Here is a 24,958-nt window from a genome sequence, read left to right as displayed (position 1 = left end):
GGGTCGGGTCGGCACAACTTAAATTCTTTTCCCTCTCGGGTGGGTCGCAACTCTCTTTTAGGACCTGGTCCAGATCCGTTCAACCCATCATGTTCTTCATCCGCTTCTCTCGCCTCCCCTGTTTCTTCTTTTGGCATCCTCCCTCCGCTTGCCACTCCTTCTGTTACCTCCAGGTGCTCCTACCGTCGGCGGCACCATAGTGAAACCAGGTCTCGTGCTGTGCTGACCAGGCTCCTTGAGCCTTCGCTGCCCCCTGCAACCTGTAGTAATGATCCACGGCACTGTCTGGAATACTCACGGGCTCAACTCTCCTGTGAAGCAGGCCGCTGTTCGTTCGTGCATTAGATCCTCTCGTTTGAGTTTTTGCTGCCTCTTGGAAACTCATGTTAAGGAGCCCAACTCTCCCAAAATCCTTGCCTCCGTAGCTCCTGGTTGGTCTCTGCTTTCCAACTACAACCATCACTCCAATGGTCGAATTTGGCTCCTCTGGGATCCCAAAAAAATTTCCATTTCTCTCTCTGCTTCCTCCTCTCAATACCTGCATACCAATTTCTCTGACCCCTTAGGCCATTTCTCCTTTTTCTTCTCGGTTATCTATGCTGAAAATTGTCCTGCTCTTAGGACTTCTTTATGGGCAGATCTCAGATCCCTTGCAACCCAAATTGGGTCCCAGCCTTGGGGTCTAGGGGGAGACTTTAACATCGTTCGGTACAGTCATGAAAAACAGGGGGGAGATCATATCGACATGGATGCTATGAATGCTTTTAATGATTGCATTGAAGACATAGCTGTTAATGATCTCAGATGGAGTGGCTTTCCTCTTACCTGGAGTAATAAAAGGGCTGGAAACAGTCGCATTGCCTGCAAACTTGATAGAGTCCTGGTCAATGAAGAGTGGCTTCACTCCTTCCCTTCCTCCCATGCATCTTTTGAAAACCCAGGCATATCTGATCACTCTCCCATCTCCCTTGATATCCAGCCCTTTACTTCCTTTGGCCCCAAACCTTTCAAATACTTTGATATGTGGTCTTCCCACCCAACCTTTCTCCCGGTTGTCCTTGAAGCTTGGCAAAAGCCTGTCTATGCCTTCTCCTCCCCTCTCATTGCCTTCTCCAAGAGGCTCAAAAATGTCAAGGCTGCTCTCAAGGACTGGAACCTAAACATATTTGGCAATATTACTCTCCAAGTTCCAGAGTGTAAAGATAGGCTTCATTCCATTCAAGCTAGGCTGCAGTCTGATTTGCACAATGTCTCCCTTGCTGCTGAAGAAAAAGTGGTCTCAAATCAGCTCTCCTCCTTGCTAGCTAGTGAAGAAAGCTTTCTCAAGCAGAAGTCTAGAATGGTTGGAATTGGGGGATTCTAATTCAGCCTATTTCCATCGATCCGTGAAAGCTAGAGTCAATGCTAACTCTATTGTTCAGCTCTCTCGGAAGGATGGCTCTATTGTCAACACAGTGAAGGATATTAAGGACTTGGCTGTCCAGCACTTCAAAGGAATTTTCACAGGGCTGCAAGAAGACCATGCTACTGTCCCTAGCCATCTGCTCAACAAGTTTATCGCCCCTGAATTTCTGGATTCCTTAAGTGCTATCCCCAAAGAAGAAGAAATAGTGAAAGCTATTCACTCTCTCAAAGTCATTGGTGCTCCGGGCCCGGATGGCTTTAGTATGGGCTTCTTTATAGCTGCTTGGGACATCATTAAATCTGATCTTATTGCTGCAATTGAGAGCTTCTTTCTCAATCCCAACCAAGTCAATGGGATCAACCACACCTTTCTCTGTCTCATCCCCAAAAAAGAAGGAGCCATTGCTATGAATGATTTTAGGCACATAGCCCTCTGCAACCTGCTGTACAAGTTTATTGCCAAAATCCTTGCTCGAAGGCTTAAGAGTGTGGTGGACCTATTGGTTAGTGATAACCAAACAGCTTTCATTCCAGGCAGGAACATCTCTGATAATATCCTTTTGTGCAATGACATTGTTCGGGGCTTTGAAAGGAAGAATCACTCCCCCTCACTGCTACTGAAGATTGACATCCACAAAGCTTTTGATTCTATTTGGTGGGACTTCATTGCTCAAGTGATGACTCAGATGGGGTTTCCTTTACCCTTTGTGCACTGGATTAGCTCTTGCATCTCTTCCCCTAAATTCTCAATCTTGGTCAATGGCAGTCCGGCAGGGTATTTTGGAGCCTCAGTGGGGATTCGGCAAGGCTGCCCTCTTTCCCCTTATTTATTCACTATTGCCTTGGAAGTCCTCTCTAGACAGATCTAGCTTTGCACTGACCAGCAGCTCATCTCTCCTATGCCCAAGTGTAAAGCCCTCAAGCTCACTCACTTGGCATTCGCTGATGACTTGATGATTTTCTCCAAGGCTTCAATTGCCTCTCTAGAAACTATTTTGCTTTGCCTCCAGCAATTCAAAGATCTCTCGGGCCTTCGTATCAATTCCTCCAAGTCCCTCATCTTCTTTGCAGGAGTTTCGGATTCTGACAAAGCTGCCTTCCTTGCCTCTTCAAGGTTCCTTGAAGGTCAGCTGCCTGTCAAGTACTTGGGGATTCCTTTGATCCCGGCTAGATTGTCTGCTCATCACTGTACTCCCATGTTGGACCTGATCCGTAAAAGACTCCAACTCTAGAAAAGCAAACTTTTATCTTATGCTGGCAGGTTGGTCCTCATTAGATCAGTTTTGGAGGCTTCTTATATCTATTGGTCGGGTATCTATGTGCTACCTCAAGTTACTATCAAGGCTCTCGAAGCTCTTATGGCTTCCTTCCTCTGGAAGGGTTCTGACACCTCGAGGTTTCTCCATCCATTGAGTTGGGCTGCTGTTTGCCTCCCCAAGAAGGAAGGAGGGTTAGGCATTAGAAGAATCAAAGATGTCAATTCAGCTGGTATCATCAAGCTTCTCTGGGAGATTGCTTTGAAAAAGAAGAGCATATGGGTGGATTGGATTTATTTGGGTCTTCTTCGCCATGACTCTATTTGGACTGCTGCCTCCTTATCTGATGCCTCTAGGGTCTGGAGAAAGATCCTTGCCTGTCGTCCTTTAGTCCTTCAAGCTATTCGCTCCAACATTGGCGATGGTCAATCTACTTATCTTTGGCTCGACAACTGGCATCCTAGGGGAATTCTCCTGCACCAGATCACCCCTAGATCCATCTACTCCTCTGATTTTCATAGGCTTTCTTTGGTTGCTGATATCCTAGATCACAATGGTTGGGCTCCACCCCCAGCTGGCCCTTCCCTCACTGCCATCTGGAATGAGCTCCACTCTGTCACTAGAAGGCCTATCTCTAGTGGTGACTGTGTTACTTGGTCTCGAGCAACTCTGGCTCCTTCTCTTCCAAGGCTGCTTGGAATTTTGTCTGGCTGAAAGTCCCTTTGGTTACTTGGCATAGGCTCCTTTGGTTCAAGCATCACATCCCTAGGCACTGCTTCACAGCCTGGAGAGTTTTCAACAACTGTCTCCCCACTCAAGCCTTTCTTCGCAGCCACCAGATCATGGTCTCTCGCGCTTGCTGCCTTTGCTGGAACAATGATGAAGATTTGAACCACCTGTTCTTTGGGTGCCCTACTACTGCTGCCATTTGGAAGGGTGTTCTCCTCAAATGCTGGCCTTCTCGTAGAAGTATCCTTCCCTTCCCTAGAGAATGGATTTGGGTTGATATGACTTTCGCGGGCTCCTCTGTTTGCGACTTGGTTGGGAAGCTGGCGTTCTGTGCTACTATCAATCATATTTGGATGCAGCGCAATTTGAGAAAATGGACCTCTAACTCTCAGCCTTTCTAGAAGATTTGGGATTCCATTTCCTTTGAAATTAATGCAAAGTTATCTTCTTTACCCCCCTCTTCTTGTATAGACACCCTGAGGAATAGGACCATTGTCCACTCCTGGGGCATCTCTAATGTCTCCTTGGTTTCTCCGGCCACTGTTTAGGCTGGTAGGCTTTCCCCTTTGGGGCCCTCTGTAATTTTCTTCTCTCTTTTGGTAATGAAATTTTATTTACCCAAAAAAAAAAAGATTTTGGCATCAATTTGTCCATCGTTGGAGGGAGCTTCGACCTTTTTTTTGGGTGAATAAATTATCATTACTGAAGTAAAAAAGAATTATAGCCCTCAAATAACAGGACAAAGAACAAAAGCCCAAGGACTTAAGCTGAAGAGCCCATGACTAGGAGGGAGATGGAAGGGATACCCCAGGAGACGACAATAAGCTTGTTCCTTGGGGTGTCCTTACAAGAAGAAGGAGCAACCGAAGTGAGTTTGGAAGTAATTTCAAAGGAGATGGATTTCCAAATCTGGCTAATAGTGCAGGATTTGGTAGTCCATTTCCTTAAATTACGCTCCATCCAAATGTGGTTGATCGTAGCACAAAAAGCCATCCTACCAACATCACAGAGAGAAGAACCTCCAAAGGTCATATCCACCTAAAGCCATTCTCTATCAAAGGGGAGAATCCTGCGGGTCCTTGGCCAGCATTTGGCAAGGATGCCTTTCCAAATGGATTTGGAAAAAGGGCACTCAAAAAAGAGATGATTTGAATCTTCGACTCCGTTCCAACAGAGCTCACAGGAAGGAGAGACCAAGATGTGCCGATGCCGGAGAAAGGACTACGTTGGAAGGCAGTTGGAGAAGACTTGCCAAACCGTGAAGTAGTGCCTGGCGATATGATGCTTGAACCAAACGAGCTTCCTCCAAGGAGCAAGAGGTTGACGCGTTCGAGTAAGATCCCAAGCAGTTTTGGAGCTGAAAGTACCCGAGGAATTTGGCCTCCACATCACACAATCACCCCTCAGATTGGGTCTTCTTTGAATGGACTGCAGCATAATCCAAATGGGATCAAGCTCGGGGTTGGTATTTGGGGGAGGGACCCAGCCATTTCCATAAATAATATCAGCCACCAAAGCATTTCTAGGAAGACCTGAGCCATAGATAATTCTGGGAGTGACTTGGTGGAGGAGAATGCCCAAAGGGTGCCAATGGTCCAGCCATAAGGAAGTGGAGTTTCCATCCCCAATGTGAGAGTAAATGGAGCCAATGACTAGGGGTCTAGAGGAAAGAATGCAGCGCTAAACCCAGGAAGCATCCGAGGGGGTGGAAACAGTACAAATAGAATCAGACTTAAGTAACCCCATGTAAATCCAATCAACCCAAATACTTTTCTTCCTTGAAGCAATCTTCCAAACCAGCTTGATGATTCCCGCTAAGTTCACTTCTTTAATCCTTCTGATACCCAATCCTCCCTCGGCAAGAGGAAGACAAACTGAGGCCCAACTGATAGGGCGAAGGAATCTAGAGGATTCCGTTCCTTTCCAAAGAAAAGAAGCCATGAGGGATTCCACAGTTTTGATGATGGAAGAAGACAGCCCATATATCCCAGACCAGTAAATATGAGAAGCTTGAAGCACAGATTTGATGAGAACCAAACGGCCTGCATAAGAAAGAAGTTTACCCTTCCACAGTTGGAGCCGTTTCCTGATGAGGTCCAGCATAGGGGTAAAGTGATGGGCTGATAATCTGGCTGGAATTAAATCTTTGGTCTTGGGGCTCATAGAATTTTTCATCCCTATTTGGATGGTGATTCTTTTGAAAAAGATGTCCTTGAAGTCCTCAACCTCTTCCTCTACCCGGACCACACCCATTGCCTAGGAAGTTATCCCCATATCGATCATGATCTTCAGTATTACGATCATGCTCTTCAAGTTCTTGATGGGGAAACTTTTGTTTAGGTTCGTTACCTTGAACAGTGTGGTCTTGTCACATGGATGTTTCCACGACATTAAGTCGGGCTGAAATGTCCTGGACAGTTTTTAAGGTCTCTTCATTCTGTTGAAAGAGCTTTTCCAATTGTTCAGATGTAAGGGTAGGGTTATTGGAACCTGTCATATTTTGGTATGTTCCACCACTCCGGATGGACATACAAGGGGGGCTTACAGGGGCTGGAACCTAAGGACAGCACTATGGCAATGTGTGCGACAGATTGCCCACATGTGACAGCAACCTAAGATGGCTTAAACACAAGCTTTGATACCAAGTTGATGCAGGAGGATACCTAGAAACTAGGGCTCCTACATGGGTTGCTATTAGGGACAATTAAGAGTTTGAAACTCTTAGGATGGCAGGTAATAGGAGGGAGGGGGTAACAACAGCATATTCAGACTCATATGCATAAATAAAATATTGAAATACCTTTGCAGTAATGAACAATATAAATCAGAACACAGCATCATTTCCACAAACAGTTGATAGGCAAAATGGGGGTGAGGAAACAGTACAAAGATTACCAAATCAAGTGTAGCGACCTTTCAATACTCTAAATAGAATTCATGCTGTAACCAGTGCTAGGTATGCATTCCAATAGGGAATAAGACATAAACAAGCATGAAGAAGATGCACAAACTAACAGCAGTATAGGTGCATAACAGGTCTGAAAATAAAATGTTTTAAAGTTTTAGTTTAGAAATTATGACAGGGAGGGGAAGGGAAGTGATGAGCATGCATTCGGGTTGGGGATGGGGTTGGATAGATGTTATGATAAACGGGAAGAAAAGAAGAAGAGCTAAACAGGCTTGGTTGGAGAGGAGGGGAAGAAGAAGTGGGGGAGGGAAACAAATAAGAACAACCACTTACCTGTTGTCCTGCTGAAACAGTGAAGGAGAGAAGAAGAAGAAGATACTCCACTTGAGGGGGATGGAGGGGAAGGAGCTGCTTCACGCAAGAGAGAAAAAGACTTCCAAGAGTCCAAAAACTGTTCCATTTTTCATTCATCCAAAGGGAACCTGATCCAAGCTGACGTCTGCGCAGTCTTCTTTGGTAGACTTTTTGAAAGTCTTTAGGAATGGGGCTTATGTCCCCATCACAACAGCAATGGTTTGCTCTCTTACAGCAACAGTAGCAGCAAGGGATCGACTGAAAGTAGAAGGAAGAAGATAGAAAAGAAGATAGATGGGGATAGGAGTTTTGGCTCTCTCAGCCCTTCATCCTCTCACCAGGACACAAGATTGCACAAATGCAATATTCATTCATCTTCATAAAATCGTTAGGGGGCACCTAAGAGCTCATACATATTTATGGGCAGCTATTGCTTACCTTACAAGCAAAAGAAAATTAGAAACTTATAAGAAAAGGAAACAAACTAAAAATAAAAACTGAAGGAAATAGAAACCAAGGACTAAAACTCGGAACTCGACCCCAACTTGACCTTGCGAAAAACCGAGATCTCGGTCGAGTTGGTGCATTTTTTTCCTTTCCAACTTGAAACCCCTCGGTGGGTTTTAGACCTAGTTTGGGTTTGAAACTTGGTATTCAGCCTATTTTAGGCCATTTAAACACCATGACATTATCAGATTTTCCAAAAACAAAGTCCAAATAGGAGTTTAACTTCGAATCCTAAGTTGGTAGGCGACGACGTACTAAAATACCCTACTCTACACATAATTTAGTAATAGAAAGCATTAAAGCAAGCAAAACATTCAATTAATAGCTAAGCAACTTAAATAAGCATTAGAAATTTTAAAGTGTACAATACATCAATGTTGGATTGTATGGGCTAGAATACCGTGGGGGTATTCTGGACTTTTTACTATTTTTATTTTGTGTACAGCCATCTCGGCTATGTTAGGGGCAATATTGTCCATGTATTTTTGACTCTTTATTATAAATACATAGCTTGGGGTCTGTCTTAGACTATCCAAGCATTCAAACTCTAATTCTGATCTGTTAACATGGCATCAGAGCAGATTTCGAATTAGGGTTCTCCATCCATCCATTCTAGATCTGCATCCTTTTCCATTGCTGGCCGTGGCCTTATTGGCCATATTGATGGCAGCAGTGTTAAACCAATTGAACCTGATCCTCTTCAAAGTAGGTGGCTTGCAAACAATGGAGTTCTCATGTCATACTTGATTGGTTCAATGACTTCAGACCTTGCACATGAGTTTCTTCTCCTTGATACAACTTCTCAGATTTGGTTTGCTTGCAAGGAAACATAGGGACAGCTTGGCAATGATGCCCAAGTTTATGAACTCAAGAAGAAAGTCCTTCACACTACTCAGGGAGAGTTATCCGTCTCTAAATACTATGCTACTCTGCGCAGCCTCTGGAAACAATTGGACCACTTTTATGATTTCTACCCTACTACAGCTGTTTGACATTGCTGCCTATAAGAAACATGTAGACAAGATCAGGGTCTATGATTTCTTGGCAGGGTTGAATGTGGAGTATGACCAAATTCGTGTTCAAGTGTTGGGCCATTCTCCTTTTCCCACACTTCAACAGTCCTATGCCTTGGTCTCCTCTAAAGAAAACCGTAGGGCTGCTATGTTACACCCTCCTATTACTGACAGATCAGCCCTACAGACGGCTGCCTTGGCTACTACTGCACCTGTCGGAAATCTCTCTCTTGGTGATTCTACTACAGACACTATTACTTGTGAGCATTGTCTCAAACCTTACAACACCAAAGAGAAATGTTGGAAACTTTATGGGAAACCAGCTGACTTTAAGGCTAAACATGTTGCCAAGAAGAAAACAAAAAACAAGGCAAATCACTCTGAGACTGTTACCACAGCCCCGACTACTACCATTGGTCTATCCTAGGATGATCTATAGGCATTCCTACGCGTGCTAAAGTCTTCCGCTGTTGCTGCCTCTACTACATTCGCTACTGCCAATTTCCTGCTCCTTCGGGTTCAAACTTTGCCCGGTTAGCTATTTCATTTGGTGGTCATTGTGCTTTAGTAGCTTCCCATTCTTGGATCATAGATTCTGGAGCTGCAGATCACATGATTGGTTCCTCTAGCCTTTCCATCGCTATTCTCCCACTTCTGGGAAAGATAAAGTCAAGGTAGCTGATGGTTCCCTTTGCTCCATCTTTGGAAAACGAATCATCAACTGCACTTCTTCTCTTACTTTGTCTTCGGTTTTGGACATTCCTAAATTTGCTATTAACCTCCTTTCTTTTAGTAATCTTACTCGTGATCTTAATTGCAAAGTAACTTTTTACCCTTCCCATTGTTTTTTCAGGATCCAGTGACAGGGGAGATGATTGGATGTGATAAATTGCAAGATGATTGTACCTGCTTTATGATGGTCGTCTTTCTCCACCAACATCACCTCCTCCACTCCACCAGAACTCCTTCGTCTCTTCGGAACTTTACTTGGCACTCCAGTTGCTTGGTCTGAAGGATTTTTTGGCGACGCTCATACCAAGCAGCAGCATTGCCAACTTTAGAGTAAGTATCTGTTGAAAAACAATTCATGTGACACTGTTTACGTGAACAGTGATTTGGTTGATATGTGTATCTTCTATTTTCCTAGTCCTAATTGGAGTCCTAGTTTCTAATTATGTCAAGTCCTAATTCTATTGTGAGTTGTTAGTCTTAGTTTGAGTTTGAGTTGTTAGTTCTAGTTCTTTTCCTATTGTAACTTGGAATCCTATCATGATTAGGAGTTCCCCTTTCTATTTGTAATTTCCCCTCTATTATAAATAGAGGGGCTTTCCTATCCATGTGAGTGATTATGTATGGGCTGAAAGACGTGTTGCTGCAAGATTGACAATCACACATATACTTGATTCCCCAACCTTCAAACATTTTTTGCAGGGAGAAGGAGAGAGAAGGGGCTCATCGGTTGTTCCTTCAATTAAAGGATATCATCTCGGATTTTGAATGGAACAAAATAGAACTAGGGTTTGATTTTTGAATTCCTGTTCAGGAGCTAATGTTTGATCCTTCATCTATAACCCCTCCTACATTTCCTCCCCTGCAGAATGTTCCTGGGCCTTTGCCTCCTATTCCACCAGGTCCCGAGCTAAACTCATAGAAGTGTGTGTTTTGTTTGTTTTTGTTCTGTGACATCTCGGATATTTGTATTTATACGTATATTTCAAAAAATGTAGTGATATTTTGTGTACCTTGTATTACTTCTCTAGCTTCTGACGACGCTTGCATTGTGATCTCTAATAATGGATATCTTTCTTTTCCAAGATTTTTGGCGTATTCGATGAGCTTTCATTTATTGTTTTCCTCTTTAAGCGGCGCTTCTCCTAGCTTTACGCTTTTCAAAACTGTTGGGTGAATTGAATCGTCATTTTGGAAATGGCACCTTTTTCGAACGTGGAGATAGTACGAACTCTCCAAGATTGAAACACGTGGCCCATGATATAACTCCTTTGAATCATGGGGGAGTTGCCTCATTAAATCTCTTCTTTATCTCGAACCGTCACCTTGCTTTATGTATCTGTGAGACCTTTCTGAAGTTCTTCAATTTTGAAGAAGAGATTCCCACTCTTTCATGGCTTTAGTTCGCTATTGTTATCGCCATCTCATAGAGATTTTATTTCTGCAATCTTATCTTGATCATGGACATTTTCCAGCACATAAACAACACCGAATCTTCAAGGAATTTCTCCTTATAGGGGTTTTGCTTTCGGCTTCAATCTTCAATCGACATTTTCCATCGCAGCTTCGATCTTCAATCGACATGTAATGTCTTTTGGGTCATCATGCTGTGGTGGTACCTCTCTAAGATATCTCCATTTCTCTTTCTTTTCGAAGGAGGAAGGGTGTTCTGGAGGGGTAGAGAATCCTTTGGGGACTTCTCGCGGTTGATCTTCACTGTTAACATATTTGGTGACCATGGGCGTGGATCTTTCGAGCTACTGAAGGACCCAAATGCCTTTGTTTTCTCCCAGGATTTTTCGGTTTCTTTCCATCAGTAGTTTACGGGAGGTTAAAACTAGGGTGTTTTGGTTTCCTTCACCATGCTCAGGAGTGAATCACTGCTAGCGATGTCGTCTTCTTTGGATTCTCAGGGGGTGTCTGGAGCAGCTGGTGCCATTTGTCCAACACCGATCTTGGTATTGATCACCGAGGTGGATATACATTTCCTCTGTTCATACTCTTGGTGTTCGATCCTCCTTGGTTTTCTTCTGCACGGGTTCCCCCTTTACATAATCTCCTGGCGGTGTGGTCGTGCACTGAAGTGGCCAGATTTCTTCCTCGATGAATTTGTTTCCGGGATGAACTATATTGGTTGCCTTCATTGCGCTCCAATGTTCCAGAAATGTAGTGGCTTTTTCATGAAGCTTATGAATTCATACTTGTACTATTGCATTGAATATTTAATAAAGAGACTGCTTTACTTCACCTTACTTTCTTTGTATGCTTCTCTTTTTCTTTGAAGTGAACTTATACTCTCTCATATGTCCTTTGTAGTTGATATTCCACCTCGGTTCAATTGTAGTGCTATCACGATTCTTGCCTTATCTCAATTTTTTTATTTTTTTATTTTTTAAGTGGCGCTTTTTATGACACGGTTCACCATTATGGTCAGGTGTCCAATATTTCTTTGGGGAAAACGCCCCTATGGTGCAACCCACCATTATGGTTGAATGACCATTGTTTCTTTGGGGAAACGCCCCTATGGTGCAAATCACCATTTGTTTCCTTGGGGAAACGCCCCTATGGTGTAACTCACCATTATGGTTGGATAACCATTGGTTCTTTGGGGAAACACCCCTATGGTGCAACTCACCATTATGGTCGGATGACCATTATTTCTTTGGGGAAACGCCCCTATGGTGCAAATCACCATTATGGTCGGATGACCATTATTTCTTTGGGGAAACGCCCCTATGGTGCAACTCACCATTATGGTCGGATGACCATTAGAAAATCTGAATATGTATGCCCACCATATTTGTGCTCCCTAATTGTGAGAAAATTCACATGCTTGCCATCAATTCATATCCCATTTATTCATCATATGAGGAACATTTACAATTTATGATGCTTCAGAATGGACCGGGCATACTTGACAAAAATTGTGATCTAACATTTACCAACAGCTGACCTTTTACTGCCTTTTACTGGTAAAATTTTTATAGATTTTCTGCATTCCATGACCGTGGTATGGGTGTCCCCTCCAAGGTTTCCAAATGATATGCTCTTGGTGCTACTCGTTTAGAAACTCTATATGGTCCTTCCCAGTTGGGGGATAACTTCCCTATGGACCTCGGATCTGAGACTTCCACCTTGCGTAGGACCAATTCTCCTTGTTGGAATGTTCTAGTTTTCAACTTCGCATTGTAGTAGCGTGCTGTGCGTTGTTGATGTACCATGTTTCTTATTCGAGCTGTTTCTCAAATTTCTTCCAACGAGTCTAAGTTTGTCCTTAATTCCTCATTGTTAATCTCAGGATTGTAGAGTTGTATCCTCATTGATGTTTCTCCTATTTCGACTGGGAGTATTGCTTTAGTTCCATATGCCAGCATGAAGGGCGTTTCTCCAGTTGCTAACCTTGTGGTTGTACGGTATGCCCAAAGAATATTAGGTAATTCTTCCGCCCATAATCCTTTGGCCGTTTTGAGTTTCTTCTTAATTCCATCTAATAGAATTTTATTTGTTGCTTCTGCTAGCCCATTGGATTGAGGATGTGCTACCGAGGTTTTCCTTAATTGAATCTCATATTGGTCACTGAACTCCTTGAATTTTTGTTCAAACTGCTTTCTATTGTCAGTGATGAGGGTCCTCGGGATTCCATACCTGTATATAACCAAATGTAAAAAGAATTTCTAGACCTTTGCCACAGTGATGGTTGCTAATGCTTCTGCTTCCACCCATTTGGTAAAATAATCAACAGCCACTACTGCAAATTGTTTGCCTCCAGATGCTTTGGAAAAAGGTCCCAATATATCCATTCCCCACTGGGCGAAAGGTAAGGGACTTACGATGGAAGTGAGTTCGGTTGCCGGCTGATGTGTAATAGGTGTAAACTTTTGACATTTCTGGCATTTCGAACAAAATCTAATGCTTCTTTACTGAGATATGGCCAAAAATATCCTTGTCGGATGACTTTGTGAGCTAGTGCTCTGCCCCCCAGATGTTGTCCATAAATGCCTTCATGTATCTCCCAAAGTACATAATCTGCTTCCGATGGTCGGAGGCATTTCAAATAAGGCATCGTAAATGCCTTTTATAAAGTGTTCCCTCTATCATTATGTACTGTGCAGCTCTCATCCTGATTCTCTTTGCTTCTTCTTTGTCAGTAGGCAATGTGCCCTCCTGCAGGTAGTTGATTAACGGATCCATCCAGCAAGGTTCTATTTCCACCTATAGTACTTCCTCGGATTGTGCTATGCTTGGGGAAGTGAGTACATCCAGATATACCGTCTTGCTCAGATCTTAAAAATCTGAGGTGGCTAGTCTGGATAAGGCATCTGCAGAAACATTTTGTGCCCGAGGTACCTGGATTATCTGAAAATGATTAAAACTTAGGATTAAAGTCTGTACTTTGCTCAGGTATTGGGCCATCCGAGATTCTTTGGCTTCATACTCTCCTTTGACTTGATTAACTATCAACTGCGAATTACTATACACAGTGATATATTTTATCATCAAACTTTGTGCCAGCGTCAATCCTGCAATCAGAGCTTTATATTCGGCTCCATTATTGGTGGTCTGGAATTCAAATCTCAAGGCATACTGTACAATAAATCCTCCAGGGCTAGTTAATATCAATTTTGCCCCACATCCTTGCACACTAGAGGAGCCATCGACATACAACGTCCATTCCTCGGTCATCTCCTCTGGTCCTGCGATGTCAATGATTTCCTCCTCGGGATGTGTACATTCTACTAAAAAATCTGCCAAGGCTTGAGCTTTTATTGCAGTTCGGGGTTTATAATGGATGTCGAATTCACCTAGCTCAACACACCATGCTATCAGTCTCCCGGAGTGGTCAGGCTTGGCCAAAATCTTCTTCAATGGTTGGTTGGTGAGTACTTTGATGGTATAAGCTTGAAAATAAGGCTTTGGCTTCCTTGCTGCAACAATCAATGCGTAGGCATATTTTTCCACGTTGCTATACCTAGTTTCCACATCTAAAAGGACATTACTTACATAATATATCGGTTTTTGTGTTCGCCCATCTCCTCTGACCAATACTGCACTCACTGCAATAGCAAAAATAGCCAGATATAGTTGCAATATATCCCCTGGTTCAGGTTTGGATAGAAGCGGGGGTTGTGCCAAATATCTTTTTATTTCGGTGAAGGCAATCTGGCATTGTAAGTTTGTGTCCCTGGGTTCTTCGTTCTTTTGTTTGATTTTTAAGAGCCTTGAAGAAAGGTAGACATCGGTCCCCCGAACTCGATATAAATCTCCCAAGTGCCACAACTCTTCCTGTCAGTTCTTGTAATTCCTTGACTCTACCAGGCGGATGCATCTCAAGTGTAGCTTTAATCTTGGCTGATTTTGTTTCTATTCCTCTTTGGGAAACCATAAAATCGAGGAACTTCCCAGATGTAACCCCAAAAGCACACTTGGCTGGATTCAACTTCATGTTACTTTCTCTTAGAACTTGAAATGTCTCCTTTAGATCTATGATATGATCTTGTGCTTTCAAGCTTTTCACAAGCATATCATCTACACAAACTTCCATGTTCCAGCCTATTTGATGTTTGAAGAGATAATTCACCAAACGTTGGTAGGATGCCCCTACATTCTTTAGCCAAAATGGCATGCGAATATAACAGTATGTATCTCTGCCTGCGATAAAAGAAGTTTTCAAAACATCGGGCTCATACATTTTAATCTGATTATATCCCGAATAGGCATCCATGAAAGAAAGCATTTCATGGCCTGCCGTGGCATATATCAACAAATCAATGTGAGGCAAAGGGTAATAGTCTTTAGGACAAGCTTTATTCAAATCCGTAAAGTCAATACACATTCGCCATTTTCCATTAAACTTTGGGACCATTACAACATTTGAAAGCCATTCTGGGTAGATGGCTTCCTCAATAAATCCAGCATCCAGGAGCTTGGTCACCTCCTCAATTATTTTCTCTTGTCGTTTGGGTGCAAAAGTTCTCTTTTTCTGAAACACTGGCTTGGCATTGGGGTAGATGCTAAGCTTATGCTCAGCTATCTTTCTATCTATCCCAGGCATATCAGTAGCTGACCAGGCAAATACGTCTACGTTTGCTCTCAGGAAATTTATGAGCTCGGTTTTTCTCTCTCCCATCAGGTTCGCTCCTATTTGGACAACGTGCGTATTGTCCCCTTCTATCATTTCTATGGAGGTCAGATCTTCTGCTGGTTCGCCTCTTTCTGGCTCTTTAACATCTCGATTATCGTCCAAATGGATCAGGTTCATTTGAGGTTCCTTTCCGCTGTCCCTTAAGTATCCTTCATAGCAGCGGTGAGTCGTCATTTGGCTTCCTCGAGATTCCCCAATCCCGTGATCAGTGGGAAACTTCATCACCAAATGTGGAGCAGACACCACCGCCTGTAGCGCATTGAGTCCAGGGCGTCCTAATATCCCATTGTGTGTTGAATTCACCTTTACCACCAGAAAGTTCATCATCACAGTAGAGAGTTTGGGTTTTGTCCCTATCGTGACCAACAACTCAATTGATCATTCGACCTGAACAATGGCTCCATTGAACCCATACAACGGGGATTCTACTCTTTTCAGCATCTCGGGTTTCAGGAGCATCTTTTCAAATGCATCATAATATAGGACATCAATCGAGCTCCCATTATCAACCAAAATTCTCCCCACCGTACAATTGGCGATTACCATCTTGATCACTAGAGCATCATCGTGAGGCATCTAGATATCTATCAAATCTTCATCGGAAAAGGTTATCGGGTAGCTGGTCCTTCTCTTCTTGATGATAGCTTCCGTTTGGAGCACATTCCGCGCATGCTGCTTTCGAGAGTTGGAGGTTTCTCCTCCCAGACCAGGTCCACCAAATATGGTTGTGATTTCTCTCAAGGGTGCATTCTCAATGTGGGGCTTACCATGGAGTGATTCTTCTTTATCTGTCTTGAGAGATGACTTACGCCTTTGCTCGGGTTCCCGAGCTCGAGGATCCATATTTCGATTTTTTGTCTCTTTTTTGACAAATCGGCCGAGACGTCCTCTTTGAATAAGAGCTTCTATCTCATCTTTTAGCTGTCTACACTCCTCAGTATCGTGGCCGTGATCTTGGTGAAAATGGCAGTACTTATTTTTATTACGTTCATACGCTGGTTTAACCATCTTGGCTGGCCAACGCAGTGCAACCCGATCCTTGATTTCATTTAACACATATGTCCGGGTGTGCATCAGTGCAGTATACTTTGGTTCGGATTCTCTCTCTGGGAGGGAGATGAGAAAACCATTGTCGTGCGGCTCCCTTCAAAGTGGATGGGAAGGCTCTACACATTATGGCATCTGAAGCACCTTGAAAGAACAGGATGGACTTAAAAGTTTCCAAGTGATCCTCCGGGTCAGTTAAGCCTGCGTATTGTTCTATAGCTAGCATCTTGAACCCTTTCGAAAGAGGTTCGAAACCGCACCTCATCTGTGAATGCCAGATCTGTCGTAAAATGGAAATTGTGAATCGGAGCTTGATTCTTTCCCTTTATGACTTCTTGTAACTGATCTTGGAGTTCTAAGACTTTGTCGTTCAGAGCTTGTTCAAACTTTGTCATATATGAATCTTGATTCTTGGTGTTTCGCGGGATCTCCCTGTTCCTTTGTCGAGCATCGTTTGCATTACTGTGGTGCTCACTGTGCTCTGGGGAATAAGATCTTTCTCTATTTGCTGGTGGCGGTGGTGGAGGTATCCCTTGTAAAAGACCGCGTTGCATTTCCAACATTTGCTCGATCTTATCATCCCAACGAGTTTGCATCGCATTGAACTGCTCCACCGTGACATAATGCGGTGGATCTCTAGAAAGTCTTGGCCGTGATTCAGCCAAGTGTGACAGCTCATGATCCTCTGGGATAGGATCTTGAGCTTCTTGTTGAGGAATTGCTAGTGAAGCTCCTCTCAAACCAGCAGCTGGAGGTCCAGGAGGAGGAATAGCAGCAGGAGTAGCAGCTGCAGTAGATCGTGTGATTCTTGCTTGATTTGTTATGTTTGTCCTAGTGGGATCTTTGCAAGTTTTTATCTTTCGTTCCCACAGACGGCGCCAAATGTTTCACCAAGATTTCTTCTGGAAAAACAGATTGGAAGAAATCTTCCTCGATGAAGATGAATTGATTATAGTAATAAGGAACGAAAGCCAATCTAGATAGTTATGAGAGAAATATTTGACACCTTCCTCCAAATAATCATCTGTGGTTTTTTATTCAAATGAATCCCCCTCTGTGTGTGTGTCAATTCCCCTTTTTTACATAGAGTCCTCTAGAGAAGATTGCACATTAGTTATCCTCTTCTTCTTTGCCCCACGTGGCCTCCTCCTCTCACGTTCTAGGAGTGGTCCCCTCTTGGATCTTTTTCGTAATTAGCGCAATCTGTTGATGATGCTCCAACCGTCACTGGGGAGTGTAGTTATAACCACCTGGTCTCTCAATGAACGTGTGAGTTTCTTCTCTAATGAATATTATAATAAGTCCAAGTGTAGGGCTAGGATTAAAAATAAGAAAATGGGTATATCACTATCAAACTTAGACTCTTCCCCAATTCACTCACTGGCTCAATCTTCACATGGTATTTCCACTTACCAGCCAACTCAGTCCAAAGTTGGCAAGAGATGGAGGAATTGTTCCACACACAATTCTATAGGACTGAATCGGAGACTACCATTGGGGATCTGGCCCGAATGCGCCAGGAACCAAGTGAGGCGGTGGACAAATACGTCAACCACTTTAAGTTAGCCAAGTATTAGTGCCCAACCATCTTACATGAAAGTGAGTATGAAAAAATGGTGCTTGGTGGGTTACACTTTGAATTTAGAAAATGGTTCGTTGGCCAGAACTTCATGGATCTCGGCCAATTGGTGGTCCAAGTAGCACCTTTAGAGGCGCTATTGAGGGAGGGCAATCAGCGGAAAGCAGCCTCCATTGGGACTTATTACAAGGATGCCGCCGCTAGCAGTTACCTACTTCTAGGGCCAGCAAACATAAAACAGTCGATTTTGTGGATTGCGAAGTCGACATAGCGGAAATAGCTGAAGGGAAGCCCTATGTTTGCAAGGCTTTGACTAAACAGGCCATGACCGATAGGCAACCCAAACAGCTAAGGCCGACCCCTCAATGGACTTTTGATGCCGGGGTTAAATATTCCTTTGATATATCAAAGGCTGAGCTTATTTTTTATCAACTTTTGAAAGATAAGCAAATCAAATTGCCCCCAGGCCATCAGATATGGACAGGCAGTGGTCTCAAAGATCATAAATATTATAAATGGCGTGCTACTCACACACATACGACCATTAACTGTGTTGTTTTAAGAAATGCTTTGCAGAAAGCCATCACGGAAGGGCGAATCAAATTTCCAGAGAAGGAGAAAGGGGTGATGCTAGTCGATGAGAACCCTTTTTCTGTTAATATGATAAGTGCCAACCTGTCAAAAATGGCCGAACCCCTGGGCCATGCTGCGGCTGTTTCCTACAGATCAAAGAAGCCTGAATTTACAGGACAGATCAAGATTGCCTAAAAGAGTAGTTTAAACCCACAAGCCGCACCCTTTCGAACCAAGGTAGGCCCTACTCGGATTGTACTGGTCTCCCCAAAGGCTGCAAGGGTACTTGGATCAGACAGAGTGGTGACGCAAGTATTCAAAGTCGCCCGGAAGCAACCCCAGTAATGCAAGGTATCTATCGGGCATGAGGAAGCCTCGCAAGAAGGTAACAAAGGGAAAAGGTGGCACAATCGAAACCATTTAGTTCATTTAAAGAATTGACCAACAAGCCTCCCTTTCTGGCATCCAAAGAACCATAGACTTTTCAGTGGGGCGTTTGTACTCATTGTAAGCGACTGATTGAAGACCAACCACGAAAAGGGGATAGACCATTCTCTGAAGTGGAAGCATCATCACTGTCCCAAGAGTGGCCGAGGGGCAAGGCCAACAGATGGCCATGAGCCCCAAGGCTAAGCAGGACTCATTATGATCCAGACGAAGAGAGACATGTGACACGACCATTGGCCAAAGATTGTTTGGGAAGGATATCAGTTAGGCGACACTTGACGTATGACCAACCAGGGCTAGCATATCCAGCGGACATCTATGGCCATTACCGCATAGAAACCATCGTCAGATCGAGACCTATCATGCCAAAGCCAGTGAAGTGGGAAGACTGGACCATTGCCCGCCATCCAAAATTTCCAGCTGAACCTAAGTGGACCGACATGACTAGGACCCAAAGAAGAAGGTGGTAGAGAAGATAGGTGACCATTAGGCATTCCCAGGGGATATCGAAAGAAGGTCAGACCACGGATGTAACAATGATATGGGTGTCAAAGCCCACTCGGCTTGAACCCGCCCTGAGCCCGGTCCGGACCAGACCCTGATTTTTCAGCCCGAAGGGCGGGTCAGGGTTTGGAAATAGCTTGACCCTGGAAGGGTCGGGTCGGGTCGGGTTTAGGCCTCGGGTTCAGCCCAGCCCGGCCCGGCCTGACCCTGAATTGTTTATAAGGATATATATATACTTTTACATATACAATATATAGATATATAGATATTTATATATATTATATTCTTCTTTATCCTAACAAAAAATAAAAAAAAAACACTCAAAACCCTTAAAACCTAAAATCGATTCACATTTCACTCACCCCATCTCTTTCCCTTCTCTTCCCCTTCATGCACCATCTCCAAACCCCATCTCTTTCCTCCTGCGATGTCTAGATTAGCCTCATCTATCATTCTCTTTCCTTCTAATTTGTTCTTCTTCTTCCGTATCTCTCTCTTGGTTCTATCTCTAGCTCTCTTCTCTTTACTCTTTCTCCTTTTTTTTTCTTTCTTTTCACTGGGTTGAACCCTAAAAGGGGTTAATCGAAGTTTTAGAGGAAAAAAAAGGGGTGGTGGGTGTGCAGTGTTGTGATACATGAGAAGTCCAGTGGCTCGCCGTCCCAATGCGATTTGTTTTACGATGAATGGGTTTTCGATAACTCGTCCTACCCTCTATACACCTGGGAGCAATGCAGTTATATTTTAAATCAAGTGGTGTGCGAGAAGTTTGGGAGAAAGGACATAAAGTATCAGAATTGGAGGTGGCAACCACATCAATGTAACCTCCCAAGGTTGTCTCTTTCTCTCTCTCTTTGTGGGGGTGTGAGTCTATCATCAATCTATCTAAATTTGATCTATATTTTTTTGATATTTGATGGTATATATATCTAAGTTAGTGTAAGTTTTTCATGTTAAAAAGGTTCAATGCCACAGCATTGCTGGAGATGCTGAGGGGATAAAGGCTTATTTATGTTGGGGATTCCCTTAACAGAGGTCAATGGGTATCTATGGTTTGCCTCTTCGAGTCTTCAATCCCTCCCTTGCAGAGAAGTCCCTCGACTGGGGCGGGCAGGATGACTCCTTCAAAGGTCTGTGAAGATTGAAGACTCTTTTTGTTAATGTAATTTAGGAGTACGATGCATCAATCGCGTTCTATTAGGCTCCTCTTTTGCTGGAATCCAATTCGAACCATCCATTTAGCCATCGTCTACCTGTCTACTTGACCGAGGAAAACCCTACCAGGGTCGGGTCGGGCTGGGCTGGGTTGGGGAAAACCCTGGCAGGGTCAGGTCAGGGTTGAGGGTTTCTTGGCCCTGCTAGGGTTGGGTCAGGGTCAGGGTTTAGGTTAAGGCCTCTAGGGTCAGGGTCAGGGTTTAGACAGGCCCGACCTAACCTGACCCATTGACACCCCTAAACAACGACCAGGAGCCAACCAACCCTAGGGGCTCCATAACTAAGCCGAGAAACCAAAAACCTCGAGGAGGAGAAACCAGTCCAGGAGTCCAACGTGTCCAACTACAAGACTGAAGAGAGCGACTTTGAGATCTCTGGGGAGCAACGCTCGAGCCAAGAAGCCAACTATGCAACAAGACAGGTTGAACAGCTAAGAGAATAGGCCAAACCAGAAGAGGCCAACTTTGCAGACTTCGTGAGTATGATGTTTGGTTCCGTTCAGACACAAGTCTAGATTTCCAAGGTTTACGTCCTGCCCAGAATATTTGAGTACCAACCAGGTCAAGCAAATCAGCTTGATGGTGATGTATTGGAAGAGATGACGTCTGGGGTGATAGACATTGAGATCAGAAGGAAAGGATAAATAGGCAGAAGGCGTGCAAACCATTATTACTAGAGAAATCAAATGTACAATCCACACCCCCATAGTCCGAGAAAGGGTACAAGATGTCCTGGGCAGACCCTCCAAGGAGATGTGCCAACGCCTGAAACCCCTGTAGGTTCATTCACATATAGAAGGCAAACATGTGCCTTGAGTTCGAGTAGACAACGGGGCTGTAGTAAACATCCTACCAGCCAGAATGATAAAGCGATTGCAGAAGGATGAAGCAGACCTTATTCCGATAGAGGTGTCTGTAACTAATTTCCTGGGCGGGGCCAACAAACCAAGAGGGGTCCTTCCAATAGAATTAAAGATTGGTGAATGTGTTTCCATAACGGCTTTCTTCGTCATGGATACCTTAGCCCATTACAACGCCTTGCTCGAATGAGATTGGATCCATGTCAATGCTTGTGTACCCTCATCCCTTCACCAGATTCTCATTTTTTGGCAAGACGGAGGGGATATCAAGGTAGTCACGCCCGATAGCAAGCCCTTCATTGTAGAGGCAAGTCACGCCGATGCCATTCTGTATAAAGGACAAATTGGCCTTATTAGTTTTGCAGGATCTGATGAACATGAGCGACCAACATCCTTAGTCACTTTCGCCACCGTAATGAAGGAAGCCTTCCATATGAAGGGAACTTTGGAACCACTGAGGTTGTCATCCACCAGGGACAGGAAATCGGATGCTAATGGAAATTATGTTAAGAACAAACCATATGACGGTTACGAACATCCTACAACGGCTGCGGTGTCTGGCCCAGAGAGAAGAATGTCAAAGGAAGAAAGCTTGGTGGCCGAAGTAATGGCCAAAAGAGGAACAGAGCTCAGGACAGAAATTAGAATGGAGGATTTACGGCTTGTGCCACCCAAAATGGAGGAGACCCTAGCTAAAGTTTAAGACCTGTTGGTAGAAATTAATTTAGGAACTGAAGAGGACAAGCGTCCCATCTTTGTTAGCAGTCTACTTAACCAGTCATTTCAAGCTGAGCTTGTAAATTTGTTAAAGGAATATAAAGATTGTTTTGCTTGGGATTATTCTAAGATGCCAAGTTTGGACCAAAAACTGGTTAAACGCCGGCTACCTATCAAGGATAACTTCAGACCAGTAAAATAGTTGCCCAAGTGCATGGCGCCGAACGTTGTCCTAAAAGTTAAGGACGAGATAGAGCGGTTGCTCAAGGTGGGATTCATAAGACCGGCCCAGTATGTGGAATGGTTGTTTAATATTATTCCTGTTATCAAAAAGAACGGCAAGCTAAGGGTATGCATTAATTTTAGGGATCTTAACAAAGCCACTCCGAAGGACGAGTACCCAATGCCCATAGCCGACATGCTAGTAGACTCTGGATCTAAGAACCAAATAATGTCCTTCATGGACGGACACACAGGGTACAATCAAATATTCATAGCAAAAGAGGATGTATCGAAGATAGCATTCCATTATCCAATAGCGCTTGGAACCTATGAGTGGGTTGTTATAACGTTCGGCCTGAAGAACACCGGTGCAACTTACCAAAGGGCCATGAATGCCATCTTTCATGATATAATTGGTAGGTTTGCGGAGGTTTACATTGATGACGTGGTGATTAAGTCCAAAGTTGAGGAAGAGCACCTCAACCACCTAAGGAAGGTGTTCAAAAGGATGAGGCTTCACAACCTCAAAATAAATCCCCTCAAGTGCACTTTTGGAGTGGCAATCGAAAATTTCTTGAGGTTCTTGGTCCACCGAAAAGGGATCGAGGTAGACAAAAATAAAACCCAGGTCATCAAAGAAGCGAAACCACCCACCAACAAAAATGAGTTACAAAGATTTCTTGGCCAGGTTAATTTCCTCCGATGATTCATCTCTAACTTGTCTGGCTGAACCAAGGCATTCTCCTTGTTGCCGAAATTAAAAGCAGGCGAGGATTACCATTGGACTGTCGATCACCAGAAGGTGTTCGAAGCAATCAAGGATACCACCAAGAAGGGGAATACCCTTGAAATTATATATTTCGGCCATAAACCATTCTATTCGGAGCTTGTTGGCCCAGGATAATGAAGCAGGAGTCGAACATGCCGTCTTCTACCTCAGTCGGGCACTAACAGAGGTTGAGCAACGATATACTGCTATGGAGAAACTCTGCTTGACATTATTCTTTTCTTGTTCAAAGTTGTGGCATTATCTGTTACCCATGACGGTCGAAGTAATATGCCAAATTGACGTTATCAAGTATATGCTCACTCAATCGATCGCTAGAGGGCGAATTGGAAAATGGACCTTAGCACTGGTGGAATTCACCCTATAGTATGTTCCCCATAAGTTTGTTAAGGGCCGGGCGTTGGCTGATTTTTTGGCTGACCATCCTCCCATCCCAATCACTAGGGATGAGATACAGGGCAAAGCGCGGGAAGTCACGTATATCACCATTTTACTATCGTTTGACAGATCTAAGTCTAGCTAGGCAGCCGGAGTAAGGATAGCCATATGGTCACCAGAGGGGGTGGAGACTCAGCTGGCGATGCACTTGGGCTTTGCATGCTCAAATAACCAGGCCGAATATGAGACCCTCATTATAGGAATGAAGATCCTCCTCATGATGGGAGCCCGATCGGTAGAGATAAGTGGGGATTCCCAGTTGGTGATTAAACAAGTGGCAAGAGAATATCGCTGTGAAAGCGAACATTTGGTCCGCTATCATTTGGAGGCATGCAATCTGGTTATTCAATTTGATAAAGTGTTCGTAAAATATGTCCCCAGGCTAAGGAACTAGAAGATCAACAGCTTAGCATAGGCAGCATCAGGTCTACGCTTCCCAAAAGATTGTCTGGAGAAGACCATTGTGATACAAAAGCAATTATTTTCGTCGGTCTTCAACCTAGACCAATTGGAGGTGAACCAGGTAGAAGACACCCAGCTTAATTGGAGGATGCCGGTAATAAAATATCTGAGGGATCCTAGCATTAATATAGAAAGGAGAACTAAGTACAGGGCTTTGAGCTATATTTTGGTTGGAGAGGACCTCTTCAAAAAGGGGAAAGACGGTTTGTTGCTCAAGTGTTTCAGCCTCAATGAGTCAATGGTAATAACGGTTGAGGTTCATTAAAGAATTTGTGGTGCACACCAAGCCTGCCCCATGATGAGGTGGTTACTAAGAAGGCATGGGTATTACTGGCCCACTGTCATGGAAGATTGTGTAAGATATGCCAAGGGATGTCAAGCTTGCTAACGGCACGGTCCAGTACTGTGGGCCCCAGCCATGGAATTCAATCTGGTAATAAAAACATGGCCATTTAGAGGGTGGGCCATGGACTTGATTGGAAAGGTAACGCCCCCAGCCATAAAGGGACATTGTTTCATAATTGTGGCAACTAACTACTTCACCAAATGGGCAGAAGCCGTGCCCATGAGATTGGTCACCCAGACCGATATCATCTAGTTCTTACAAACCCAAATCATCCATAGGTTTGGGCTGCCCGAAACCACCACTTACGATAATGGCTCAGTATTCATTGGGGACCAAGTCCTTACTTTTGCTGTAAGCCATGGGATCATTATAACACATTCCACGCCTTACTATGCCCAGGGGAGTGGTCAGGCCGAAGCGAGTAACAAAACATTGAAGACTACCTGACCAAAGTGGTGGAGGACAACCCAAGGAGATGGGCAGAGATGCTGTCTGAAGTCTTATGGGCATTCAAAACATCGCAACAAACAAGCACAGGGACTACGTCGTTCGCCCTTACGTATGGACACGATGCAATTTTACCTATGGAAATAAGCATCAGGTCTGCCAGGGTGGTGTTTCAATAAGGGTTCACACTGGCCACCGATAATGAAGCCATGTTGGCTAAGCTAGAAGACTTAGATGAAGAGCACCTCACAACCTTTAATCGGATACTAATACAAG

General features: G+C 43.9%; 2 protein-coding genes across 2 annotated transcripts; one reads left to right on the top strand and one right to left on the bottom strand.

The window, feature by feature from the left end:
• Window positions 1–745: 745 nt before the first annotated feature.
• On the top strand, window positions 746–3,374 carry LOC122647302. Its single transcript, XM_043840722.1, has 4 exons — window positions 746–1,342; window positions 1,422–2,078; window positions 2,415–2,545; window positions 2,666–3,374. The coding sequence occupies exons 1-4, from the start codon at window positions 746–748 to the stop codon at window positions 3,372–3,374; spliced, it is 2,094 nt and encodes a 697-aa protein (XP_043696657.1).
• An 8,768-nt stretch (window positions 3,375–12,142) lies between these two features.
• LOC122647301 (uncharacterized protein K02A2.6-like) lies at window positions 12,143–15,618 on the bottom strand. Its single transcript, XM_043840721.1, has 4 exons — window positions 15,430–15,618; window positions 14,151–15,345; window positions 13,336–13,954; window positions 12,143–12,545 (listed from the first exon to the last, which is right to left on the bottom strand). Exons 1-4 carry the CDS (start codon window positions 15,616–15,618, stop codon window positions 12,143–12,145), a joined length of 2,406 nt encoding a protein of 801 aa, XP_043696656.1.
• Window positions 15,619–24,958: the final 9,340 nt, after the last annotated feature.

The sequence above is a fragment of the Telopea speciosissima genome, unplaced genomic scaffold, assembly GCF_018873765.1.
Source record: "Telopea speciosissima isolate NSW1024214 ecotype Mountain lineage unplaced genomic scaffold, Tspe_v1 Tspe_v1.0020, whole genome shotgun sequence".
Lineage (NCBI taxonomy): Eukaryota > Viridiplantae > Streptophyta > Magnoliopsida > Proteales > Proteaceae > Telopea > Telopea speciosissima.
This window is presented reverse-complemented; position numbering and strand designations above follow the sequence as displayed.

What these genes read in the sequence shown, in the direction of transcription:
- LOC122647302 (XM_043840722.1), top strand. Translation starts at nt 746, where the DNA reads ATGGATGCTATGAATGCTTTTAATGATTGCATTGAAGACATAGCTGTT. An exon ending in TCAAGCAGAAGTCTAGAATG is followed by an intron (nt 1,343 to 1,421) that starts GTTGGAATTGGG and finishes TCTATTGTTCAG; the next exon opens with CTCTCTCGGAAGGATGGCTC. An exon ending in GGTGGGACTTCATTGCTCAA is followed by an intron (nt 2,079 to 2,414) that starts GTGATGACTCAG and finishes CTTTGCCTCCAG; the next exon opens with CAATTCAAAGATCTCTCGGG.
- LOC122647301 (XM_043840721.1), bottom strand. Translation starts at nt 15,618, where the DNA reads ATGCCTCACGATGATGCTCTAGTGATCAAGATGGTAATCGCCAATTGT. An exon ending in TCAATGGAGCCATTGTTCAG is followed by an intron (nt 15,346 to 15,429) that starts GTCGAATGATCA and finishes CTGGTGGTAAAG; the next exon opens with GTGAATTCAACACACAATGG. An exon ending in ACTTGGGAGATTTATATCGA is followed by an intron (nt 13,955 to 14,150) that starts GTTCGGGGGACC and finishes TTGCTATTGCAG; the next exon opens with TGAGTGCAGTATTGGTCAGA.